Here is a 24,158-nt window from a genome sequence, read left to right as displayed (position 1 = left end):
TTTTTTTTTTTTTTTTTTTTTTGCCATAGGACTTATGTACTCACCAGATAGACACAGAGAGAGAGACAGTTAGAGGGAGTGTGAGAAATCACCCCTGGGGGTTGGCCATGCCACAGTCCCTTCTCCATCCTCTGCGTGGGATTTTGGGCATGGACATACATGTGCCTGGTGTGATTTTCAGCCCTCAGGTCCAGGACTTGAGTTACCGTTGGGCATGTGGGCATCCAGTGCCTTAGCCGTCACGCAGCCTGCTGGCCCCTCCACACTTCTTTTAAATCATCTGCGTCTGACGCGCTTTCTCTCATGTCAATCTCTACGTATCTTTCCGATCAGAAAGTGTATAGAAGGCAGCAGTGATCGTTTTGCTTTCTTTCCGGCGATCTCCACTCTCTCCCTCCTCCTTCTCTTTCCTTTCCTTCTCGTGTTCCTGTCTACCACAGCACACAGTAGGAACTTATGCAGGATCTTCAAAAAGTTCATGGAATTTGTGAATTATGAAGAAATGATGTATGGATATTGACCCTTTCTTTTTTTTGCACCCAAATAAATTCAAACCTTTTTCCCTTTTTTTTTTTTTGCATTTTCTACTAACTTTTTGAAGTCCCCACATATTTGTTCATTACTTCTCAGGTTGCCCCTGACAGAAGTGTTAAAGTCCTCACAGTAGATCTGTGGGGCAGCAGCCCTCGCGCCAGTGACTGTGGCCTTACCCAGACAGACCTTCATGGCTGCAGACGCTAAGGAAGTGCTTGTTGCTAATTTAATTGCTTCGATTGCAACACGATCACAACAAAAGGCTCCTATGAGCACTAGCTACCCTTGCTCTCAGAAAGAGTCCAGTCATTGATAGGAATCAGTTAATAAGGTTGTTGGAAGCCTTTTTTTCTCCTGTATTTATTTCCCCCTGAAGCATCTAGAAAGGCCATCTTTTTCTTTCTAAACAAACCCATGGAAATGTTACACTCGCTCATGAACTATGCCTTTGCTGCCATTAACAGTGGTCAGCAAGGACCTTCCCATGTTATGCCTTCCCTTGCCCATCAAAAACAAAGGACCAGAAGGAAACCAGTAACGAGAACTGACTGCTCAGTGGCCCTGAACTCGGGAGGCGCTAGTGGGCAGCACTAGGACCTTCCTTCTTTCCTTTTAATGCAGTTCCTTTTCCTTGATGTTAATGCAAGTTGTGCCTTCCTAAAAGTAATAAAAGGAAATGAAGACACGTTCTGAAATGAAACTTGACTCTAATCCATTCATCATCTAATACTAGCCTCTTTATCTTCGCTGGTACCTAATCTGGTTAAATGTCCCTGTTGTAGGATTTTAGTGAAAATCCTCTATTGGGAATAGGGTTTTTTGCAATTGGATTACTCTCAGTAAATGGCCCAGTAGTTCGCTTGTTTCAGCTTAATTTTTTCTTTGTGATCTTGCAGGGCCAAGTTACAACACAACGCTGTGGCAGGGGGGGTGGGCTGGCTGAGAGTGAGGTGGGGGGAAAAGAGGAGACTAACTTGGGGAAGCCTGGGCCTGGCAGCCGGAAACATATTTAAAATGCCTTTTTTCTTTCTGCCTCTCTGCACAGATTCTACCCTTCCTAAACCCAAAAATGCCTGCACTTTGTTTACGAAAACTCCCCATTTCTGAAACACGTACCTTTTATTAGCCCAATTCATCATCATCCAGTTCATTTATTAGTGCTCCCTGATGACTTCCTAATGAAATTCCTAATGAATCAGGGCTGCTGTAATCTGCATAAAATATGCAGGTGCGTGCCAGGCAGCTGAGAGCACTCTGTTAAAGTTCACACTCCCACCCAAACCACGAGTGGAGCTTTGCATCCAGGCTGCCTATAAAGGATTGTAGCAGGCCCGCTGCTTCTCAGGACCAGAGGGGCTAGGAACCAGGGCGTGGTGGATCAGGAGGCTGGATGGGTGGGATGTGGGCTTTGCTGGGTTTCTTGTAAATGATTTCGATAGCCAATCCCCTGTGAAGCCTGCCTCCCTCCCAGATGCCTTGCCAGTGGGGCCCTGGGATAGGAGACTCCCCTCGACACCTAGGGAACACAGTAAACCTAGGAGATTACAGTCCCCACTTCCGACTCACCTGCAGATGGGAAAAGTACAAGCTCTTGGGCTCCGTGATGGGGAAAATATGTGAAAAGCCAGACTCAGTGGGGAGGGAAATACCAAAACAGCAACCCAGAGAGCTGTCTTATAACTATTTGCTATTTTGTAAAGGGGTGGGGCTGTAGGCCGGTGGGTGGAGTGAGTGCATCTTGCAAAGTCCAGGGGAGAGGGTGATGTGGTGGCAGGGGGTGGGGTGGGGAGAGACCCAGGGCCCTGCACTGTGGACTTTCTGGGTGCTGGAACCAGCTTGATGGCATCTTTCTCTGTTCTTCTCCCCACAGTCGAACAAAGTGCCGGTGGTGCAGCACCCTCACCATGTCCACCCCCTCACGCCTCTTATCACGTACAGCAATGAACACTTCACCCCGGGAAACCCACCTCCACACTTACCAGCCGACGTAGACCCCAAAACAGGTAGGCCCTGGGCTGGGGTGCCAAGCCGAGTGCAGGTCCTGGGACTCCAAGGCCAGGGGAGTGTGGCCTCGGGTGGGGATGGGCTTGGAGGCTCCAGTTCCTCTCCTGAATGTAGGAAGGAGGCTGAAGCCCGGGCAGAGGGTGGTTCTTCCCCCCACACTCCCACCCCCTGTGGAGAGGTTCACCGTAGTGCTCAAGAGTTCGGAGGACCCTTGAAGAGGCTGTCTGGAACTTGGTGTGAGCTCCTTGGTGTTTTTCAGGAGTTGGCTTATCACTCCAAGAACGCCAGGCAGACCTGGAAGCAGCAATCTATTGGAGACATCTGTTGGGCTCCTTCTCAACCTCCTGGGAGAGTGAGAAACCTGATGAGGTGGCTCCCTTATGCCTGGGTTTCCTCGATGACTGGGGGACTCTAGATATGTGACAGTGACTTGGTGCAATCTCAAGAGACCACATCAGGATGGGTTTCACATTCCCTATGCAGATTTATTTGGGTACTGCCTCCCCTATGAGTTCCTGGGTATTATCCAGCCCATTTTACAGATGCGAAAGCTGAAGCCCAGGAAGGTTTCCTTGCTTCTTTACAGAACAACCAGTAGGGTCTCGGGCCAAAGTCACCACGAGAGCCTTCAGCTGTTACACATGGCTTTCCGTCCCACTTGTTCATTGACTGTTTTTTCTCTCAGAGGGGAGAGGAAGAGAAAGCAGGGTTACTTTGTAGCAACAAGATCTTAACCACCCTATCGCTCCCGGTGGGTTGGTCTTGGGAGAACAGGTAAGGCCGGATGTGTCTTGCCAGACTTACAGTGTGCTTGGCTAGGGGGTCCTCTTCCCAGCCAGTTCATTGGAAGGAAGGATTTAAAAGTTCCACGTCACTCTGTCGGAGGGAACTGCTGGTGTTGGGCTGAGGTAGGCTCTCTGGGTAGGCAGCCCTCACTGCCCCTGAATGAAGCCACACACGAGCTGGTTTTCACTGGCCTCTGAGCCCCCATTGTGCTAGTGCAGACTGAGCTCAGAGAGCTGGAGAAGGCCGCCAGCCGGCCCCAGGCTCTGCGAGTGAATGGCAGCATCAGCGTCTCATTTAAATAATGGTAGTACAGGGAATAGCTTTTAAATGGTTATCGTAAAACATATGATTAACGTCTGTGGACTGTTTACTTTTCCTCTGCGAACATTCTTTCAAGTGTGCAAATCGCTTGGTATAGGGTCCCAGCCCAGCTAATCTGTTTGGTTTTTGTAATAGAAAGCAATGTCTACATGAAAATGTCACCCAGGGAGACTTAATTTACAGATGAAAAACTTCCTGAATGAATTTTCAAAAAAAAGGAAGAGTTTTTGGCCATGAACATAAAGCTTGTTCTCTTCAATACTGCGTTTTAATTCCGTGGTGGTGTGCGATTGACTTCCCACATGGGCTACCTAGGTCAGTTCCTGTCTGTCAGGGTTGCTCCCAGTGCTCCTGCTTTCTAAAGGTTACTTGCAGTGTGTATTCTCGTGGAATTTAGGCGCGTACAGTGGCGTGTACCTTCAGAAGTCGGTCCGTGTGCCTTGTGAAGGATCTCAGCCCGGTGGTGTACGGGGTGCCCCGTCAGCAGGTGGGACGAGTCCACAGGTGATTCTGTCCTAGTGAATGAGGCTCCAGAATCGAGGGTACAGGCCTCCAGCGTCTCCTTTTCTGTTCAGGTCTGAGTCTGCCTTGAATAGGATGCCCAGTGGCATCTGGAAAGTTTCTCCAGCTCATCAAAGTTGAAGATGAAGACAGTATAGAGGAGTTACCTGTTTTGAAAGAAAGCAAGAGTAACTTTTTCAAAAGCTATAGATCAAAAAAGTATGCTAGAAATCAGAGTAACACTGAGGCTAGCAAGTTATTAAAATGAAAAGAGATGTAGGAACGAGTTGTAAAGGCAAAGTAAATTAATATTAATTAATACATGAATGTGCCAAGGCCATTAGATTTTTTTTTTTTTTTTAACATTTATATATTTATTTGTTGAGATTTTCAGGCCACGGGGTCTGGGACTTGAACCGTGGTCAGCCATGTGGGAGTCCAGTGCCTCAACCATACCACCTGGTGGCCCCTTATTTTTTTATTTAAAAAATTTTTTAGCTTTAAATAATTATGCCAAGTGTATGTATGAGGCAGAAGTACTCAAAGTGGCATTTCCTGAGTGTGTCTGGGTACCAAAACATCTCAAATCAGACCAGTTCGTTTTTCAAACTGAGGGCCAATGAGATGAAATCTATGAACAACTCTTTCAGTTATGATGGTGGTTCACCCTCATTCTGGAAGATGCCCCTGCTCCACTTCCCCAACAGTCTTTTTTTCTTTCCTTCTCTTCCACTTTGCCCCTAACATGCTGCTTCTTTCTTCAGGCATCCCACGGCCTCCGCACCCTCCAGATATATCTCCGTATTACCCACTATCGCCCGGCACCGTAGGACAAATCCCCCATCCGCTAGGATGGTTAGTACCACAGTAAGGAGTTCCATTTTTTAATTTTCTTTTTGTTTTTTTACATGGGTGTGCTTATTGTTTGGTGCGTGTGTGTGTGTGTGTGTGTGTGTGTGTGAAGACAGGTTTGAGAGGGGGCAGTGGAGGGCATGGGAAGATATTGCTGAGATGTCCTTGAGAAGGCAGGCAGACCACAGCCATTCAGGTAGACTGTGTAGGAAAGAGGTCATTGAGACTTAGCATTCTGAACCCATGGTCCCCATAGGCTCTGTGGACAGAAGTACCCTTCAGATACTTTGGGAATTGCTGGAGGCTCCTGGGACTTCTACCCAAGCAAGCACGGTCCTTCAGTTTGTGGTGGTCCACACTGAAGTCCTATCATGGGGTTGAGGCCACCATGTTCTGCCTTTTGAGTGTTGCAGATGCAGAGTGCAAGTGGGGGTGATACTCTAACAATCCCCATCCTGAATCTCACCCCTATGGTTGACAAAAAAAACAGAGGAAAGTTTTGTCTGTTGGGAAGCTCCATGTTATTTAGTCAGCCTCTCTGTGAGATTCTGTGCTTATTGAATGCATCACCTAACTATGAAGGGTGCAGATGTGGAGGCAAGAGCCCTTACTCCAGCCTGTGGGGCCTTCTTGAGTATTGGTCCTAGATCTTGACAGTGCCCAGATAGCCTTTTTCAACTTAAAAAAGAAATGTATGTCTTGCCTTGTATGTGTGACTGCATCTGTGTGCGTGTAATACGTCTTTCATGGTTGTATGTTTCTGTGTATCTATTTCTTCAATTTTATCAATGACCTCTCTTTCAAAAACAAAACAAAACAGGACAATGTGTTGAATGCTAAAAGAAAGAAATCCTGGTACAATTCTCAGGTGTCTGGGGAAGACCTTTCAAAGACTTAAAGATAAAACTTTGAAGTGGTTTACCCCCCTAATAAGTGCATCCAAATTGAACAAATTATATACTGTTTATAAAAACTAGTTTGCATTATGAAGTAGCTATACCACATACAAATCCTCTATTTCTTTGTCTTATTTTTGTTGGGAGGGTAGCCATGACCATAAGCTTGTGACCCATTTCTTAAATAGATGGGACCATTCCTCAAATGGTTCTCAGTCATCATTTGCCCCATCCAGCTGATGGGGGGGATATCTGAAGGCTAGATAAAAAGGAATAGCCAACTCAGACAACCCTCTGTCAGAAAAAGTTGTGTGTCTTTCATGAGGATGCTATTTTGCATGTTGCTGTATTTTTTAATTATTGTAATGAGGTGTGATTGTCTATTGGTTACCCACAATTCTTCTTGGGGACGCTCCCCCCGGTAACTCTTGTCAACACTTGTTAATTTGACAAAAGGCTACAAATTAAGCTCTGTTAATTTAATGTTTTCTCACCGAGATCTAAATACCGAAAGAGGCCCAAAGCGCAACTGAAGTCCTTTGATTCACTGTACTTTATTTTGGTATAAATTTACATTCATTATTGTTTTCCTTTGGATGTGTAGCCCTCAATTAGTGTGATGGCTCCATTAAAGCAAGCGAGACTTCGCCTTTAATTATTACAACAAAACACCTAGTTTCAGCTTGGGGAGAGGGTCTCTATTGACATAAGCAGAGGTTATAAAATTTAATTAGCCATTCCTATCAGATTTATGGCATTCAAATTGTTCTGTGTTTCTTCCCTTTGATCCTTCCTGTACAATCCCCAAGATTTTTGTTCTGATCAAATGAGAATAAAGCTTACTGTGCAGAGAGAACTTTTCCTGTTTCTTCTTTTTCTTGTCCCCACCCCCACCCTTGTTTTCAGTCTCTCACTTTGTACCCCTTCTTTGTAGGCAAGGTCAGCCGGTGTACCCAATCACGACAGGAGGATTCAGACACCCCTACCCCACAGCTCTGACTGTCAACGCTTCCATGTCCAGGTGAGTTACAAGAACCTGAGGCTTCAACAAAGGCCCTGGGCAACTTCTCTAGATGGCTTCCAGGCCACCCAGGGACTGCAGCTTTGTGTAATTTTAGTAGTGTGAGACCGATGTGGCATTAGACTTTATTCTTAGAAAATATTGAAGAATTACCCTGAACTTCCAAGGTAAGCTGTGTCTTTCTAGGTTGAATTTTTGAGTCAGTCATTAGTTAAGCAGTATGTTTTAAGAAATTAAGACAGCAGAAAGAAGCAGTTAGGACATGTGGAGCTCTGTCAGGAATCGTTTCTCTGTTGTGTATAAAGGAGTGGAGGACTATGTAAGCGAGGAAGGAGTGGAGGTTGTTTCATCATACAAAGAAGTGTTTGAGAAAGGATTATGGGTCTTTTCAAACCTCACACTCTGATTCTAAGTCAAAAGCAACCTCCCATCCCCTCACCCTAACACTGTCCAGTAGAAATATGTGAGTCACAAAGAGAATCTTAAGATTGTTAATAGCCATAGTTTTTAAAATGATTGACAAGACTATGTTAAATTTTTTTTTTTAATTTGTTAGATGTACTTGTGCTCACTGGAGAGAGATTGAGAAGAGAATGAGAAACTATGCACCCCCATGGGGGGTGGGGAAGTAATGCTACAATTCCTTCCCACTCTCCCTTAGGAATTTTGGGCACACATGCATATGTACCTGGCATGTTTTTCAAACTACTGGGTCTGGAACTCAAACTGAGATCTAGCTGCCTTAGCCACCATGCCACTGGCTGACCCTCATAACATTATTTTTAATACTATATCTTATCTGATTCGGTAGAACAAAAATATTATCATCTTGGCGTGGTGTTACCATACAACTACCAGTAAGATTTTACATTCCTTTTTTATACTATTTGTCATTTAGTGGGTGTCTTAAACTTTCAGGGCCTCTCAGTTTGGGTTGGGCACACTTTAAGTGCTCAGTCGCCACACGGTGGCTCGCCACATTGGCCCATGCAGCTCTTAGTCTTTGCAAGTTAACATTATGCCTGTGCATACGTTTATATATATTTCCGTTTAAATATACAAATATGTATACAACCTACCTATCTCTGTGTTCTCCTTTTCCTCGCCCTCATTAATTCTGGTTAATTTCCCAGTGGCTGCTAGTTTATTTACAAACTGGTTGCATCAGTATGTTTACGTCGTCACTAATTGCTCCTAATGATAGTTTTATTTTTTGTTCATCTGATTTTCAGTCCAGTTAATTAAATCGGTGGAGGTTTAGACTTTTCTGATGGGCTGAGAGAACCAATCCATTTTGATGATAGCGCATAATTAAATTAACATGCATTACATGGCAAGGATGCTGTCCCTCAGCCTCTTCCCCCAATCTCTGTAGTCGATGTGAGAAGCCCAGACCAGAGAAAGTGTGGAAAGGCAGACCAGGGTGCCTCTTTTCCTCCCCCCCGAAACAGTGATTTCGGCAAGGGAGAGAATAAGAATCCCATTCGTTAGGAAAAACAATCCGTAATGTATCTAGCGTCTGTCCTTACGCCGTGACTATCATATAAAGCTCCGATTCCCACGTGTGACACATCATCTAGATTTCAAAATCCATACCAACATTAGGTAGGAAGGAAAACGCCTGTCTGTTCTCTATCCGGTGAGAAGAGGAGGTTATCCTCGTTGAATAATGTCATCAAAACCTTACAGAGCACGGGAGCAAATGGGGAGGCTCGCAGGAGGGGCGCCGCGCCTGAGCAGCTCGTAGTCCTAGCGCATCCTGCCTCCATCCCAGCATCTGTGTACTGCACCTGATTATTTTTTCCTGTTTGTTTATTTGGAGCATTGCAGAGGTTAAAAAGCGGTGAAGTAATCGCAAGATAGGGATTGAGGTTAAGCTGATCAATTGAATTATCATTAGGAGGTTAGTCGATGGTTATAGGTGGGCAGGGGGGTGGAGGAAAGATGGGAACTATGAGAAGAAAGGTTAGGGGCTGGAGGTGTGGGGGGAGGCGGCCGATTCCCCAGGTAGGCCTTATGAAAGGTAGCTAGTTAAAAAGCGTATACAGCAAATTAAAGACATTATTGTGGTAATGGGGCGACAGAAGTATAGGTCTATTATACTTATGGCAGTTATAGCAAATGTAGGCAGCTTGCCCTGTTCCAGAACACCCTTTGATATTCATTCTATTCAGCAGCGGGGCCAGGACTTCTCAGAATTAAGTGATGGGTCATTATACTTTAAACACCATGGAGAAGCCTAGATTGGCAATTAAACAGCTCTTGCTGACACTCACTTGTGCCACCCTGTGACCCCCTTTAGATTGAGATGTTGGAGCTCCGGGCCCTCAGCCTGCTAAATTGGTGCAAGGCTCTTCTCCTGACGAGAGCGGGCTCTGAAATCTGCCGGCTTCAAAGGGAGCGAGATCATGTATAAACCATAATGTGGGTGCACCGTGGCTCACAAAAAATAAGGCAGGAAGAGATGAAATGTTACAAGTGCAAGGGGGAAAATGAGAGAATAATGACAAACCTAATGCAACTCAAAGCAGGATTGTTGCACAGGAAAATGCATCCTACTGCTTGTGCATAAAATCAAGGCCGGCAGATGACATCCAGTTAACAGAAACGTGTCAACAGTGAAGTAAAGTGAGAGTGAGTAAGAGAGAAGCCCCTGAGACAGCCAGAAACAAAAATTAGTTGTCCTTAACAAGTTAAGGTTCATCATTATATTCTGGCTTGGAGCCATAAAAGCAGACGGGGGTATATAATGAGCTGCTTAGAATTTTTAGGGTGTTTATTGCATTTCATGAAATAGTTGTCTGCAGAAAGGCATTTCTTGAGCGAAGGTATGTGAAGAGCCCACATGCGCATTCACACACAGCCTCTTTCTCTGCTGTACCTTTTCCAGATACATGAATATGTGTATAGGTTTGGGGACATAGTTCTTCGTGACTGCATTGGGAGTTTTCCCTCAGAGTGTACTCAGATTGCGGTATCTCCTGTGGTATTTGGTGTATGCGTATGTATGCGTATGTACACACACATGCACACACACAGTTTTTATCCGTCTCTCCTCCTTATATGTCTGTACACATATTCTCATTCTGCAGGGAGGGAACATATGTATTTGAGGAATGTCAAGTCTTTAAAATTCACAGTAAAAGCTGCCACTCCACCCACCACTTCACCCAAGGGCTTCCAAGAACACATGTTCTTAACTTACGTTTCCTCCGAGGCCTTCGAGCAATGGGAAGGAACAGGGTGTAACTTGGGAGCCCAAGTGCCTCCCAAGGGTTTGCTTTCCTTTATTTCATTTTTTTTTTTTTTGAAGGGAAGGGGAAGAAGGTTGGGTTCTACTTTTTTCTCTACTCCTTTCCCCATTCCCATAGCACCCCCCCACCCCCCCCACTTCCACATCCTTAAACACCCTAGAAGGACTTGCATGATTGTTATTTAAAAATTATATTGTTACCAAACTTCAACACTGGCATAACTTTGTAAAGAGGGTGTCAGCAGAGGGCCCCATCAGGGTGGAATTTCCGTGTCAAGTGTCTACTGTGGCTGTGGGCTCCCTTCAGAAATGGACTTGTTGTTATTGTTGACCTATGTAGATTCAGTCAGTCCTTCAATTTTTTATTATTTTTCAAGTTAACATTTGCGATGTGATTTTGGCTAATGGAAACAATCTCTACTGAATACATGGAAAGACGCTTATAAATAAATCCAGTATCCTTCTGAAAGAATTGTCATGATGAACCCTCATTAGGAACCTCTAGTTCCCGCCAGACAGCACTTTGGATACTTCTGGTTTGGATTTATTAAGAAAGCAACCACTACCGTGATCCCGGGTTTCCCTCATCAGAACAGCTTCTCATCTGCTCACATGTGTAAATAACCTTGCCAGTTGGGACAGCGGCTGCCATTTTGGTTTTGGGGGCTGAGGGGATTCTGCCCTTTTTTGCACCTCATTCTTCTATTCTGTTCTCTACATTAATCTGTATTACTTTAACAAGGGTTATTCTTAACCTAGTACAAATCATGGTGACTCATTTCATACCAGAAAACACGGTTCATTTGACTCAGTTGTCCACTTGCAGATGGGCCAAAAGTAGTTTGAAACTCATTATAAGTTCTTTGGGCCCTGGCTGTCTTTGGAGGGTTTTTCTAAACATGTATTAGAGGAGAAAACACAAATATTTTGTGTCTTTTCTTTATTTACAACTTTGACTATCATTGAGAAAGCATTTCAGTGACACACAGACAACATATTAAGTAAAGGTGATTCAGGAGCCCTAACTATTAGAGGCGAAAGGGTATACAAATCGGAATTTAAAGCTTATCTGTGTGCGTGTGCGCGCTTTTTTCACATCTTTCCACTTATCTGTGTGTGTGTGCGCGCTTTTTTCACTTTTTTCCTCAAAGGGATACAGTGTATTTAGAATGTCCATGATTTATGCTGAGAAACAAATAGGGAATATTTGAATTCTCCCCTATTTTTCCTGCCTCACTCTCTCTCATTCCTGTGAAATGATGGGGCACAGCAACAAAAGAAAAATAAAAATTTTATTGCACTCCCATCAACAGAATGAGGCCTAATGAGGCATGCACAGCATTGTCAAAAATGTATGTATATTTCAACCACGTTAATATTTTATTTAGCTGTCAATATACAACAAAAGATTTCACCTTTCATTCTGGAGCTGATTAGGACTTAGGAAATTGTCTTCTTAGATGCCATTAATAATGCCTCAAAAAAACAAGTGGACGTGCGATTTCCGGCAGGTAGTCCAAGCCCACTTTTCTTCCCAAGTACATCAGTTGAATTTGTCTTTTGCTAAAGATGTTAAAAATTATAATGTCTCGTGTCAGTAGCAATAATGAAGGGGAAGATTGGCTTTAATGACATTATGAGAATCATTATGTTTAATTTATCGCTAATTAGTGCTGACAGGTTTCATATGCCTTAGGTTGCTTTCATGTGAGTGTTACGTGCAAAGGGTTTGCTTTTCTTTTCTTTTCTTTTTTTTTTTTTTTTTTTTTTTTTTTTTTGTTTAATTGTGTGTACACATTCCTCCTCATTCATTCATTTTGATTCTGACGATTTACACAGCTTTCTGTCTTCTAGGTTCCCTCCCCATATGGTCCCACCACATCATACTCTACACACGACCGGCATCCCCCATCCGGCCATAGTCACACCAACAGTTAAACAGGAATCCTCCCAGAGTGACGTCGGCTCACTCCATAGCTCGTAAGTGCTGCTATTTTTTGTCACTTTCTTCTTAGCCATAGTGTTTTTCAAGCCTGGTGGCTGCTGTGGTGGCTGCTGGGCGGTGGCTCTCTGCCTGAGGTTGGCCTTGTCTGGTTTGGCTCCAGGCAAGGACACCCGGCTGGGGTAGGCTCTCGGCTCCCTTATAGAAGGGAGAAGATGCACAGTGGTGCCGCTCGCTGATGGTACCGCTGTGGGTTACAACAGAACTCCTTTTGTGCGTGTGTACTTGGATGCACTGGGATGTGCAACCACTTCCCTGCCCCCTAGGCCTGATTTGGAACATTTGGAGCTTTGTTCTGAGAGCACGAGAGAACCCTGCGGAGGTGGGGACCGCAACAATGTGCTTTCCCCCCGGCTTGGGAAAATTGTACATTTGTGAAACTTGAGGAAGCGATTACAAAATGTCTCTTCCCCCACCCCTTCCAAGCTATTTCTGTCCTGTCTTCCGGGGTGGAGAAAACTGAAAGTGGAAGTGGGCTTGGGAGTTAAGGAGACAAGAAGATGGGCTCTGGGCTTTAGAGAAGTTGGGGTGTGTGACTGTTTATTGGGCTGTGTCTGTCTATACCAGAAAGCATCAGGACTCCAAAAAGGAAGAAGAAAAGAAGAAACCCCACATAAAGAAACCTCTTAATGCATTCATGTTGTATATGAAGGAAATGAGGGCAAAGGTCGTAGCTGAGTGCACATTGAAAGAAAGCGCGGCCATCAACCAGATCCTCGGGCGAAGGGTAGGTGACCTCTTTGTCGGGGAGAAGAGGGGGAAGAAGGGACTAGGATGCCGTGGGTCAAGTGACAGAATGGCCCTGTCCCCATTTCTTTGAAGAAATCTTTCCCTTTGGCCACCTTTTGAGTTCCTGAATGGCCTTTATTGAGTCAGTACCAGTAATTCTGTTCTCTAATGACATGCAGACCAGCCCAACCATAGTCTTCCTCCATCTCCAGCGAGAGACGAATGGTCGAACGACATAGATAATAAACCCAGTTTTGTCTGAGCACTCGCGTTAGTGTCAGGCCCCTGCAAACTGTTGGAATCTGCAGATTACACCGTTGCTGGATGGACTCACCTGCAAACCAAGGTGTTGTTTGTGATGTTTTGCATTCTTTCTCTCCCCCACTCCATGTCCCCTCCAGTGGCATGCACTGTCCAGAGAAGAGCAAGCGAAATACTACGAGCTGGCCCGGAAGGAGCGACAGCTTCACATGCAGCTGTACCCCGGCTGGTCCGCGCGGGATAACTATGTAGGTGGCTCATCTTCCATACGACAAGAGACTGTAGAGGTGTATGTAGTGTCCGTAAGAACAATGAGAACAGTAACTGCCAACTCAAATCGGGCCTCAGGGCCATTCAGTCCATCCACATCCGAGACCTGTGGCATCTTGCTGAATCCCTGAAATGGAGGGTCTTGGCTTCCAGTGTGGCTCTATTGGCATGCAATCATTCTTTAGGCAGGAGGGGGAAGGGGTGTTCCAGGGTTCCTGCTTAGGACTGAGATGAGCTTGGTTTGGGGCTGTCCACACCTGCTCTCCCACTTAGAAGAGGCAGGGCTCTAGGATGCACCCCAAGGACTTAAGTTCTAGATAAGGCTCTCCATGCTCCTCAGCAACAGAGTGTGACGTTGTAGGGAAGACCAGTGGGTAGGGTCAGGGAGAGAGTTTAGTTGCCCATACTGGAGGTCTTCACCCTTAAGAATGAATAACAAAACTTACCCTTAGAAGGGCACTGAGGGAAATATCCCTGACAATAGCCAGTAGCTGCTCTCCTTTGGCAGAAGGGGGTGAAATAACTCCAGACCCAGCGGGGTTAGGGAAGGTGTGCATTATGTGTGTGTTCCTGGGCTCTGCTGGTGCAGGATTTGCCTAACTTCCTCTCTTGGTTTTTAGAGAACATTGTAAGTTTATCACTTTGACTAATTGCAGTAGTTGTGACACTGATCATTTCTTTCTTTCCACAAACTTGCTGTGCTCTGGAGACCTCTGTTACTTCTCACCATTCTTTCTTTTTCTTTTTCTTTTTCTTTTTTTTTTTTTTTAAGTTTATTTGATTAAAAAAACTTGTTTTGTTTGGTTTTGTTTTTCCCTTTTGTTCATAATAGAATGTGTACATGCATGGGGGTGGGGAGGGAAGGAAAGGGGAGCACCTTCCAGAGGTCCTGGTTATGCTGCTGTCCTTTCTAGTCCCTAGCCCATCGGGTCCTGGGTACTCACATGGGTACGTGGCGTGTTTCAGGCTGAACAGGCAAGGATCTGACCAAGGTCACTATGTGCAATCTGGCTTCCCTTGTGCAGCCCATCAGCACTGTGCTATAGAACCAGCCCTCACCCTTCTCCCCTGCCTCCTCTTCTTTATCACCTTACTACGCATTCATATACACGGGGTAGCAGGGGGGGGGCACAGAGAGAGAAAGTGAGAAATCACCCCTCCAGGGTGGATGGCCATACCACAATCCCTTCTCTTTCATTCTCCTGGGGTTTGGGGCATGCAAAGCACATGTTCTAGGAGTGATTTTGATGCTGCTGGGTCCAGGACTTGAACTGTGGTCAGCCATGTGGGAGTCCAGTGCCTTAACAACTATACCACCTACTGGCCCTCTCACCCTTATTTCTTATGTTGCATTTTGCCCAATATCTCACATTCTGCTTTCTCTCCTCTTTAAGGCAATGAAATATCTCTTATCTTGCTTACGTCTTTATGACCTGGCGTTTGGTTTTGTACAGTGATTTTACGCCCCTCTTTGAGGGAAATCAAAACTTCTCTCTCTGCCAGCCCAGGTCCCCTCTACCCCTGTTGTTGATGTCATGTAACCACAGGTCACGGCAGTCAGTGCTCCTTGACTCGACCCTCCCCATGACATCACTTGTGGTGCAGAAGCTCTGTCTGCAGGGCTGAGAGCTGCTAAGTTCTTATTGATTGGGAGTTTGCAGTAGGTGATATCGTGGGCATTTGTAGTCAGGTCAGACATTTCCACTCTCCTCGAACTTGCTCTCCACATGGAAAGCTCAAGCATCTGCATGAATGTGTAGTCCTGAGAGAAGGCTGCTTTCCACTTACTCTGACTATTGCTATTTCGAGGTCCCTCCTCTTTATTCTCACTCCTTTAAATACATAGTTGCTGGTGTACTTCTTGTCCCCGCTCCTCTCCGTCTGGGCCCCATCACTCTGGCACAGTAGATGCTGTTCCTCCTGGGAGTTGACACAGGACATAGTGCTAGTACCTCTTGAATGCCGTGCTTGCTCTACTGAGAGCCCTTGTTGCCAGCAATAGGCTCTCACAGGGTCTTCCCTCCTTGGGACCTTTCCATTTGTCCTCAGCATGTGTGCTGTGGAGAAGCCTTTCTTCTGGAGCTGAAAGGAAGAAGATGAGAAAGTTAGTGCTCTCCCTCAAGCTTGCTACTTCCCCCACCTGACCCCGAGGTAGAGCTTCTCAGCAGCAGGCAGGCTCCACAGCCTCTACATACACCGTTATATCATTTCAGGACAGCTGCTCTCCTGGTTTCAGGTCAGAAGTTCATCGAGTATGTCTCTGGCTTCTATCTGCTACAGATCCAATTTTTGAATACTCTAGACTGGTATCAGAATTCATCTTCTCTCTAGACACTGTGTTCCCAGTAGACATTCTGGGTCATAGTAGGACCTTCATGTCCAGCTGTACAGGGTGTGCACTATACAACTCTAGGGTGTATCATTCACACTATGGTCTTTGTGACGGGTACCCCTGGAATTGTGCAGGACGAAACATCCACGGAGCTACTCGGTAGACTTTGCAGTGGTTTCAGAAGGATGTCATGTTCGACTTGCCTGCATGTCATTTAGACAGATGAACCTGAGACTTTGTGGAGTGTTTCCTAGGGTTCAGGAGGTCTATGAGGCATTTTAGCTCAGTTGTATATTCAAAAGATCTTTGGTTATGAGAGGGGAATGCCTGAGGAGACTTCTGAGAAAATTCCGAGGTAGGTGTGGGGTGCAGGCCCTGGGAACTCTATTTGTTGCAAGTGTTACTGTCAGAGTCCTATTACATTGGCTCAGTGAACACACACACACACACACACACACACACACACACACACACCACTCCTTCCTTCTGTGCCTCAAGAAACAATCTGGGGGCAAGACTCTCAGAACTGAAGCTTTTTGTATTTCATTATGGTGGAAATTTTTTCATATTTTTTTAATGTAATTGACATAGTCATTTTTATAAATCACTTTGATCATTCATTGTAAAATCAACAGGTTCTTCTTGGGAAATGTTTTTTTCCAGAGCTAAACTCAGGCTTCTTTTCCATACTTGCTCTTTGAGCCAAGTGATGGAAGAGCATGGGAGGGAGGGGTCTTCAAAAAAGTTCATAGAAGATGTGTATTAGGAAAAACTGCATGGATTTCAAAAATTTTTTTTTACCCAAATGAACTTATTTTTTAATTCTGTTTTTTTGTTTGTTTGTTTGTTGTGTTTTTGTTTTTCCATGCACTTGTCCATGAACTTGTTGAAGTCCCTCATGCTGCAACCTTAGGAAAATACAACTGAGTAAAATAGTCATATTAGGTTGTTAAACTTAGCACATTCTGTAGAGCATCAAACAAAATGTGGGGATACTAGAAATATCTAATCCCTGGCATTATACTGGGGCATTATTTCCTCTGAAATTCCTTCTACATTAGATGAGAGAGATAAATCCTAAGCCATTTGCTCATCTGAGGTCCCCTCTCCCATCCCCATATATTAGACCTTTTTGGCATTTCAAGACTTAAATGGGGTGTTCACCTTTGAGACGTATCTCCTTTACTAAGGAGTGTTTGTTAACTTTATTAAAACATACTTTCTCCATAAGCCTGTAGTCTGAATGATAATCTCCTCAATCGTTAACATCTCAATTATGTACCCTAAACTGACAGCTTCTAAAGGTAGATGAATCTTCAGGAGTCTTCAGAATGTATTGTAAGGACTTAGAAGTGGGTGAGCACAGTATTACAGATGGCCTAGAAGCCTGTGGGGGTGTGGTTGCTGACACCCTTGAGGCTGAAACATTTCTGTGCCTCGTAGGAGTTTTATGTGAGGCTGCTGTTCTAAGACAGCCAGGTGGCACTTGGTTCTTTATGGGCGAGCACACAGGAAGTTGGGATACAGGCTCGGGAGACCCCAGCCTCATGAGAAGGTACGGGAACATTTTTATTCCCCTTTATTGTAGACAAAGAAAATAGAATATGTTTAAACAGAGGCCATGAACAGAAGGCCACAATAAATTTCCTAAATGACTTAGGCCCCTTGACGTGAGGGAAAAGCAGAGTCCTCTCTAAAACTGGTGGCCCTTGGATAGAGCCAAGAATCCATGGCATCTCTACCTTAAGCTGCCTCTTGCAGGACCTGACAAATTCTCAAGTGTTCTAGCATCGTGGTCTTGTTTTCTTCAGAGTTGATGCCCACATCCTGTGAGAACCTTTAGGCAGAGGTAATCCTTAGATCATCTGAAACGTGTACAAGTGTTAAGACCATTTCATTTTTATTCATAGCAGGCAGCTAGCTCATATGGACAGGGCGGACACCAGGGGAGTGAGGAAAACTGATTTCATACTTCAGTGTGGCGGTCACCACTACAGGATTCTCCCCAGTCCCATCCCACACGTGTATCCATGAGCCCACTGTCAAGATAATCATGGAGGGTCAGATTGGAGAATGCCGGTGACTCCATTCAGTTTATCACTCTTAAGTTTTAGAAAGAGCTTCCTTAGAGGACCAGGCGTTAAATGTGTAGGCATCAGGGTCTGGTGGTTCAGGATTGTGGAACTGACTCCCTGAGTTTTCATCCTGGCCCTGAGGTTTGCAAACTGTGTGACCCCAGGAAAATGACCTAACCTCTCTGAGCCTCAGGTCCCTTCTCTGTAAACTGGAATGCAGTAATCCCTGTTGTATAGGGTTGTTTCATGGATTAAATGAGTCACTCTGCGTAACACTCTTGGAATCATACCTGCCATTTAATAGGTGCTCACTACATCTTAATCTTTACTAGCATTATCAACCTGCTGTTAAGATTGGAGAGAGTAGAGGAAATTTTCCCTCGTGGATGTTTACCCAATAGTTTTGAAAGGAATTCAGATCATTCCTGATTCTACTCTTCCCCCATCCCAGTCTCTTAAAATTAAGGCATATGCTACAGCTCTTGGAAAAGCCCCTGCTAAGACTTTTACTCTCTAAATTCAGAATGGGGACACACGTTCACCATAATCAGTGAGATCTGAGTGTGGTGGGCAGTGCAGTTCTAAGCCGGTGCGGACATTGCAGCATCCATTTGGTCCCTGGGAAGTGAGCTCTGACTTTGTTTCCGGCCCTGTCACGCCACTCCTCTTGGGATCTGCCTCATCCAGTCTGCTTCTTCCCTTTTATTGGGTCAGGGGCTCTAGGTCAGGTGTGAGCATGGCCATAGGCACACGAGAAAAGAGGTCTTCCCTTTGCCACGGCAGAGCTTCTCCTAAGATGCGTGTGTGTCTCTCCTATCAGAGTGCGGTACAAGGGCATTGGATTTGAGGGGTTTGGAAGTTGACCACCTCCTGGGGGCGGAGGGTGGCTGGAGGTGGCAGGGTGGTCCCTCCTCCTGCCTTCTCCCACCAGGTGAGCCCAGGCCCACTCTTTGTCTGATTGTTGAACTAATTCCCTGTGTTTCATCTGTTCATCTAGGGGAAGAAGAAGAAGAGGAAAAGGGACAAGCAGCCGGGAGAGACCAATGGTAAGTTACAGCCGTGAGGATGGAGGAAGGAGCGGTAGTCTGAGGACCACTCTTTTATGTTAGGCTTCCATCTGGGGGAGGCAGAAGAAACTCAAGGCCAGGACATTGTGGGGGAACCCATCGTAGCCAGCCTTTTTTGTTTATTCATTTTAATTGCTTCATGACTGCCCTTTTAAAGCTAGTAACATTCATTGTTGCATGAAAAGCACATTGTAATTCTAGTGGAATGTGTTTTTAAATAACTGCAAAGCCTGTAACTGAAGAGTGAGCGGTAGGCATGCCTCTGTCGGGATTTATATAGTCTGCTTATTTTGTATGTGTCTGAGAAGGAATGAGGAGGGGCTTAGGGAAGCAGGAGGGGGGTGTATGTGAGTGTTTGATATTAACTGGGCTGTTCCTGAATGTTCCGATGCATGCCTTTACAGTGGTAAATTGCACCCATTTTAAATTAAGGAGGTTTGTCATTCTCTAGAAGAAATTAGAAATACTGCATAGGCAATCTCAGAGGTCCCTTGGAGAAGGCCAGGCTTTTACAAACAAACAAAACTTTTGAAGGCTTTGTATAATTTGTTCTTTTTTTTCAGAACACAGCGAATGTTTCCTAAATCCTTGCCTTTCACTTCCTCCGATTACAGGTGCTAATGTCATTTTGAGTCATTAAAATAGTTGATAAACTGTTTTTTAATTTTTCTTGCCATTATAGTTAACATTAAACACGTATGACATTTGAACATTCTTTAAAATGACCATCTCCACGGTTTCGTATGTTTCGGTAGATTTTTTTTTTTCAGTTGCTTTTGTTGTTTTTTGAGTTTAATTTAACTTTTGTTTGTTTATTTATTTTTCCCATAACAGTGGTTTAAGCAGTGATGACAGTGATTTATTAGAGTTGAACTAACTGTGCAAATTGAATATGCAGTATTTCTTTAAAAGAGACTGGTAAAAAAAAAAAAATGGAAGGAATTCAGTAATAAACCTCCTTAATCTAATGGCATTTTTTCATTGCTCCCACTAAGTTTTCTCACGCAAGCATGCATCCGCAGTATGATTATTTTTTCCTTTGCTTTTTTTTTTATTTTCGTTTTTTTCTTCCTTTTGCTTTTCTGCTCCTAATTTGCAAACCTACTAGCATTTTACTGACTGTGCCTGCTTCAATGCTTGCTATGAGCTTCTCACTAACTCTTAACAGCTCATTCACACGCCTGTTGACCTTTATCTGTTCCTCTCTTAATATTAATGAAAATAGATAAGAAAAGATGAACATGCCAAAAGCTGCAATATCCCAAAACCACAACCCTTTTCTTTCTTTATTTCTTTCTGTTTTGTTTCATTTTGTTCTGTTTTTATTTGTAGTTTTCATTTTCTTTTTTAAACTGTTGTACTCTGAGAAGAAAAAAGCATGTTACCAACTTAATTCCCTCCTTCGCTTTATTTTCTTCTTTAAACAAAAATTGAGAGGAAAAAAAAAAAAGGGAAAGAACTAAAAGAGGAAAAATATTGACCAGTGAGTTCTTGCATATCTAACTTCCCTTTGTCAGTTCGAAATGAATCTGAGAGACAGTCCTTACAGAAGGGATACTGCAGCTTTATTTGCAACAGCTAATTTCACATGTCGAATAAGAATGTAATTTTTACCTTTTTTTTTTTTAAATGAAAGTTAAAAAACGAAAGTCAATATTTTGCAATTAGTAACCAGGTCATTGATTTATTCCCTTTTTTATTTTTATTTTTTTCTTATTTGTATCTTTCTCTCCCCCCTCCCCCTCCCTCTTTCTCTCTTTCTCTCCCTTTGGCCCATGTCCTCTACCTCCTCCTCCTCCTCCTCTGCTCGCTTCTTTCTTGAACTCATTCAGACCTGAGCGCTCCTAAGAAATGCCGAGCGCGCTTTGGCCTTGATCAACAGAATAACTGGTGCGGCCCTTGCAGGTGTGTATAGTTTCCCAGATTCGCTGTGCTGGTTTGCAGCTGGTCTATTCGATCCTTTCCCCCTTCTCTGGCCTGTTGCTTTGTAGCTCTGTGTGTGGATCTTAGGAGACACGAGGGAGTGGGACACTGCCAAGTGGATGGGCTCTATGAGGGATGTGCTTGTTTTCCCGCTGCTGCTAGCCAAAATGCCACTGTAAAACAGCATCATTTGTGCCTCCTCGGGTCAGCGACAGCAAACCCCAGTGTGCCCCCTCCCAGGAAATGTTGCCTGCCAATCCCCTTCCTTGTAACAGCCCAGGATCTGAATCCTGGCCTAGGCAGAAGCAATTGACGTCACCTTCTCCCCTCTTCTTCTCTCTCTCTTTTTATTTATTTTTCATTGTTGTTTTTTGGTTTCTGGTTGTTTTTTTTGTGTGTGTGTTTTATCGTTTTGTTTTATTTTTTTTTTCTTTTGACTCATAGAAGTCCTTTCCTCTCATGTCCTTGGTGAGGGAAGATTATCAAATAGAACCAAGGTGATATAGAAGAAAAGTAAGCTGTAGCTGAGATTTCACATCCAACTGAGCACAACCCACCATTGTGTTGTATTTTTTTGTGTTTACCTTATGCTAACAGATGCAAATACTCCAAAGAAGTGTCGGGCACTGTTCGGGCTTGACCGACAGACTTTATGGTGCAAACCGTGCAGGTATATTACCACTGCGAGGCCTTTTGGGAAAATCAAAGCGTTCTGTCCTTCTGGTACCTTAGTGTGACAATTTATTTTTACCTCATTCCCTTCTGCTTTCCCCACTGGCATCAATGACTAATGATCCTCATTCTTCCAAATTTCCTTGCAAATTTATACCGTTTCCTCTCCCCACTATCTCTTTCTCTCTTTCCCCCCTGCTCTTACAAATAACATAACCCTGGTGGCCAGATTGAGACCACAACCCTCACAAACATGGATGGGCATTTATCCTTTTGCTTTGAAAGCCAGCATCCTGCAATTGGCCCTCCCTGCGTGTCTGGGTGGCACGGGTACCAAGCAGAGAGCACCACTGCTCCGAAGGTTCAAATGGGTTAAACCCTGGCAGCGAGACATTGCGAGACATGCTCTGGGGCAGGCTTTCTTTCTTTTCTTTTCTTTATTATTATTATTTTGGTTTTGGTTTTGTTTTATGTTTTAAAACCCACATATTTCTGTACAGAGGAGCTTGGTTAGCTGACATTGTTTTACAGTGCTGAAAAAGAAGCGTGGCATTGAACGGCATGCACCAGCTAAAGGGCATACATACTGCAGCATTGCTAGGCCTGCAAAATTAAACAAGAAACACCATATCTAGATATGCGTGTCTGTAGCACTTGTTCCAGAATGAATCAGAACAACCCAGAAGAGTCCACATTAAGCACCCATGTTCCACCTGCAGGTTTGCAACCTGCATTCTCAGAAAAGGTGTAGGTGCTTCCTTCTTGGTGGAGGGATCCTGACTAGCTCCTGTCTCATTTCCTTTCCTTTAATGACCACCTTCGGTTAAATTTGTTGTTTCTTTGTTCTGATACAAGCAGTCTTTGAATTTGGAATATTGTGATGGTAGGTATTTCAACACCCCAAACACGCTTCCCTGTTTGTAGTGCCTCCCTCGTCACGTGTCCCTCTCCTCCATGCCCTCGCCGTGTGCTCCATGTTTAGCCGTTAGATCAGATGTTCATCCCATTACGTGCATGCCCACGAGTCTCCTGTGTCTCTTCCCGCCTTCTCTGATGCCAGTATGGGAGATCAGTGCCATGTCTCATGCTGACCAAACCAACAGCCAGTAAGAGAGAGGGCCTGAGAGTTTACTGCCAGGGAGCTACAGGGGTGGCCCCTGGCCCACTGCGAGGGATAATGGGACCTTAGAGGAATTTCCTGGGCATTCTGTAAGATGGTGCACCCAAGTGGCAAATGTCCTTTTGACATAGTCCCAAGGTCTTTGGACTGTGGAAAGGAGTTTCATGATGAAGCTGATGATGGATGTTAAGTATTTAATTGAGACTAGCCAGAGAAGATAGGGACTTCTGCTTACGCTTCCCAGACAGTGAATTTGTTGAAATTTCCTGTCGACCAAGGAGGAGGAAACTAGCTTTGGAATCACTTCCTGAAGTGCCCTGCTCTGGCAAACGACTGACTAGCCACTGGGGCACTCAGAAGAGAGGGTTTCTCATAATCTGTAGAAACACCCAACTGACACCATTGTGTACCCCTCACAATAAGGCTGGTTCAGGTGCCTGGTTTGTTTGTTTTATGCAAGGGGTGGGTGGGTTATGAATTCCTTTTTATTTCAGAAGCAGTTACTGTAACTTAGACATGGCTTTTTTTATTTTTTTCTTTTTCGTTTTTTCCCCTGGAAGCTATTACTGACAGGGCCAGATGTCCCTTTCTCAGACACAGCCCACATTTGGCTTAAAGACTGAGTGCTATCTTCCTCAGAGACCAGAGTTTTTGAATCTCTCTCCCCTCCTCTCACAAACCTGCCAGCCCAGAACCATTGTAGCTGCTTTGGGTTTAGCAGCATGATTTTCCACAATGTAGCTCTGAGGGGTTATCAGCATGGCAGCGTCTCTGTTGGTGATGGTGCCAAGAGGCCCCCAGGCATAGGTGGCAGAGTTCAACAGGCCCTCATCATTCCCTAGTTTACTCTCCTGCCACGGCACCCTTAGAAAAATGGCCCGGCAGCCATTTTTCTTCTGTGGGGTACGTGTTTCATACCACCGTACATTAGCAAATGCGTTTCTGCTGTCTTTTGAGGGTATCATTCCAAAACAGGATCAGAAAGACCCCTTAGTTTCCTTGCAGAATAAATATCTAAGAAGCTGAAGCTGAACTTGTAAGTGGTCACCCCTCTGGAGTGGAGCCTAGGTAGGGAAATGGGTAGGAGTGTAGATCTTGTGCAGCAGTTCGCCCCTCCCCCCCCTTTTTCCCATAATTTGTCCTTTTATTGGATTGTTGGGAAAGTCATGACTCATTTTTCCATAGAAAAAACCTAGAAAAATATGTCATGACTTTTCTGACAACCTAATAACTTTGCCAAGGCTATCGATGTCTGGCTTGATGCTAAAATCAAATCAGACAAAATGTGCCGAAAAAAATAGTAGCGTCCACAAACCGAGGCATTTTCTGACTTGTCAGAATGTGTTCCCACTGCCTCCCGGTCGGCCACCTATTAGAATGAGCATCGTCTCCCATCAGAGTCTTCATGGGCTGTGTTCAGAATGCCCCCTCATCCTCATGGTCTGGGAACTTCCTCGTCAGGGGCTGGCGAGGTGAGGAAGGCACCGGAAATGGGCCTAGCCAATCAGGGCTCCTAGCTTGCCCCACAGGGTTTGGGGG

General features: G+C 44.7%; 1 protein-coding gene across 12 annotated transcripts in view; it reads left to right on the top strand.

The window, feature by feature from the left end:
- TCF7L2 (transcription factor 7 like 2) overlaps positions 1 to 24,158 on the top strand; it is a 217,233-nt gene that overhangs the window by 188,843 nt on the left and 4,232 nt on the right. For 5 of the 12 annotated variants that reach the window (XM_014593393.2, XM_014593399.2, XM_014593404.2 and 2 more), the window contains 9 exons: positions 2,405 to 2,537; positions 4,911 to 5,013; positions 6,829 to 6,915; positions 12,008 to 12,148; positions 12,738 to 12,897; positions 13,301 to 13,408; positions 18,835 to 18,883; positions 19,468 to 19,518; positions 20,737 to 20,809. In XM_014593393.2, the coding sequence (XP_014448879.1) occupies positions 2,405 to 2,537; positions 4,911 to 5,013; positions 6,829 to 6,915; positions 12,008 to 12,148; positions 12,738 to 12,897; positions 13,301 to 13,408; positions 18,835 to 18,883; positions 19,468 to 19,518; positions 20,737 to 20,809 (905 nt within the window). Of the gene's footprint in view, positions 1 to 2,404; positions 2,538 to 4,910; positions 5,014 to 6,828; positions 6,916 to 12,007; positions 12,149 to 12,737; positions 12,898 to 13,300; positions 13,409 to 18,834; positions 18,884 to 19,467; positions 19,519 to 20,736; positions 20,810 to 21,424; positions 21,498 to 24,158 lie in introns of all 12 variants that reach the window. The other 7 variants (XM_006162770.3, XM_027766072.1, XM_014593395.2 and 4 more) reach the window with 6 other exon arrangements.

The sequence above is a fragment of the Tupaia chinensis genome, unplaced genomic scaffold (genome assembly GCF_000334495.1).
Source record: "Tupaia chinensis unplaced genomic scaffold, TupChi_1.0 Scaffold140534_1, whole genome shotgun sequence".
Lineage (NCBI taxonomy): Eukaryota > Metazoa > Chordata > Mammalia > Scandentia > Tupaiidae > Tupaia > Tupaia belangeri.
The sequence above is the reverse complement of the archived record's forward strand: the minus strand, read 5'-3'. Positions and strand labels throughout refer to the sequence as shown.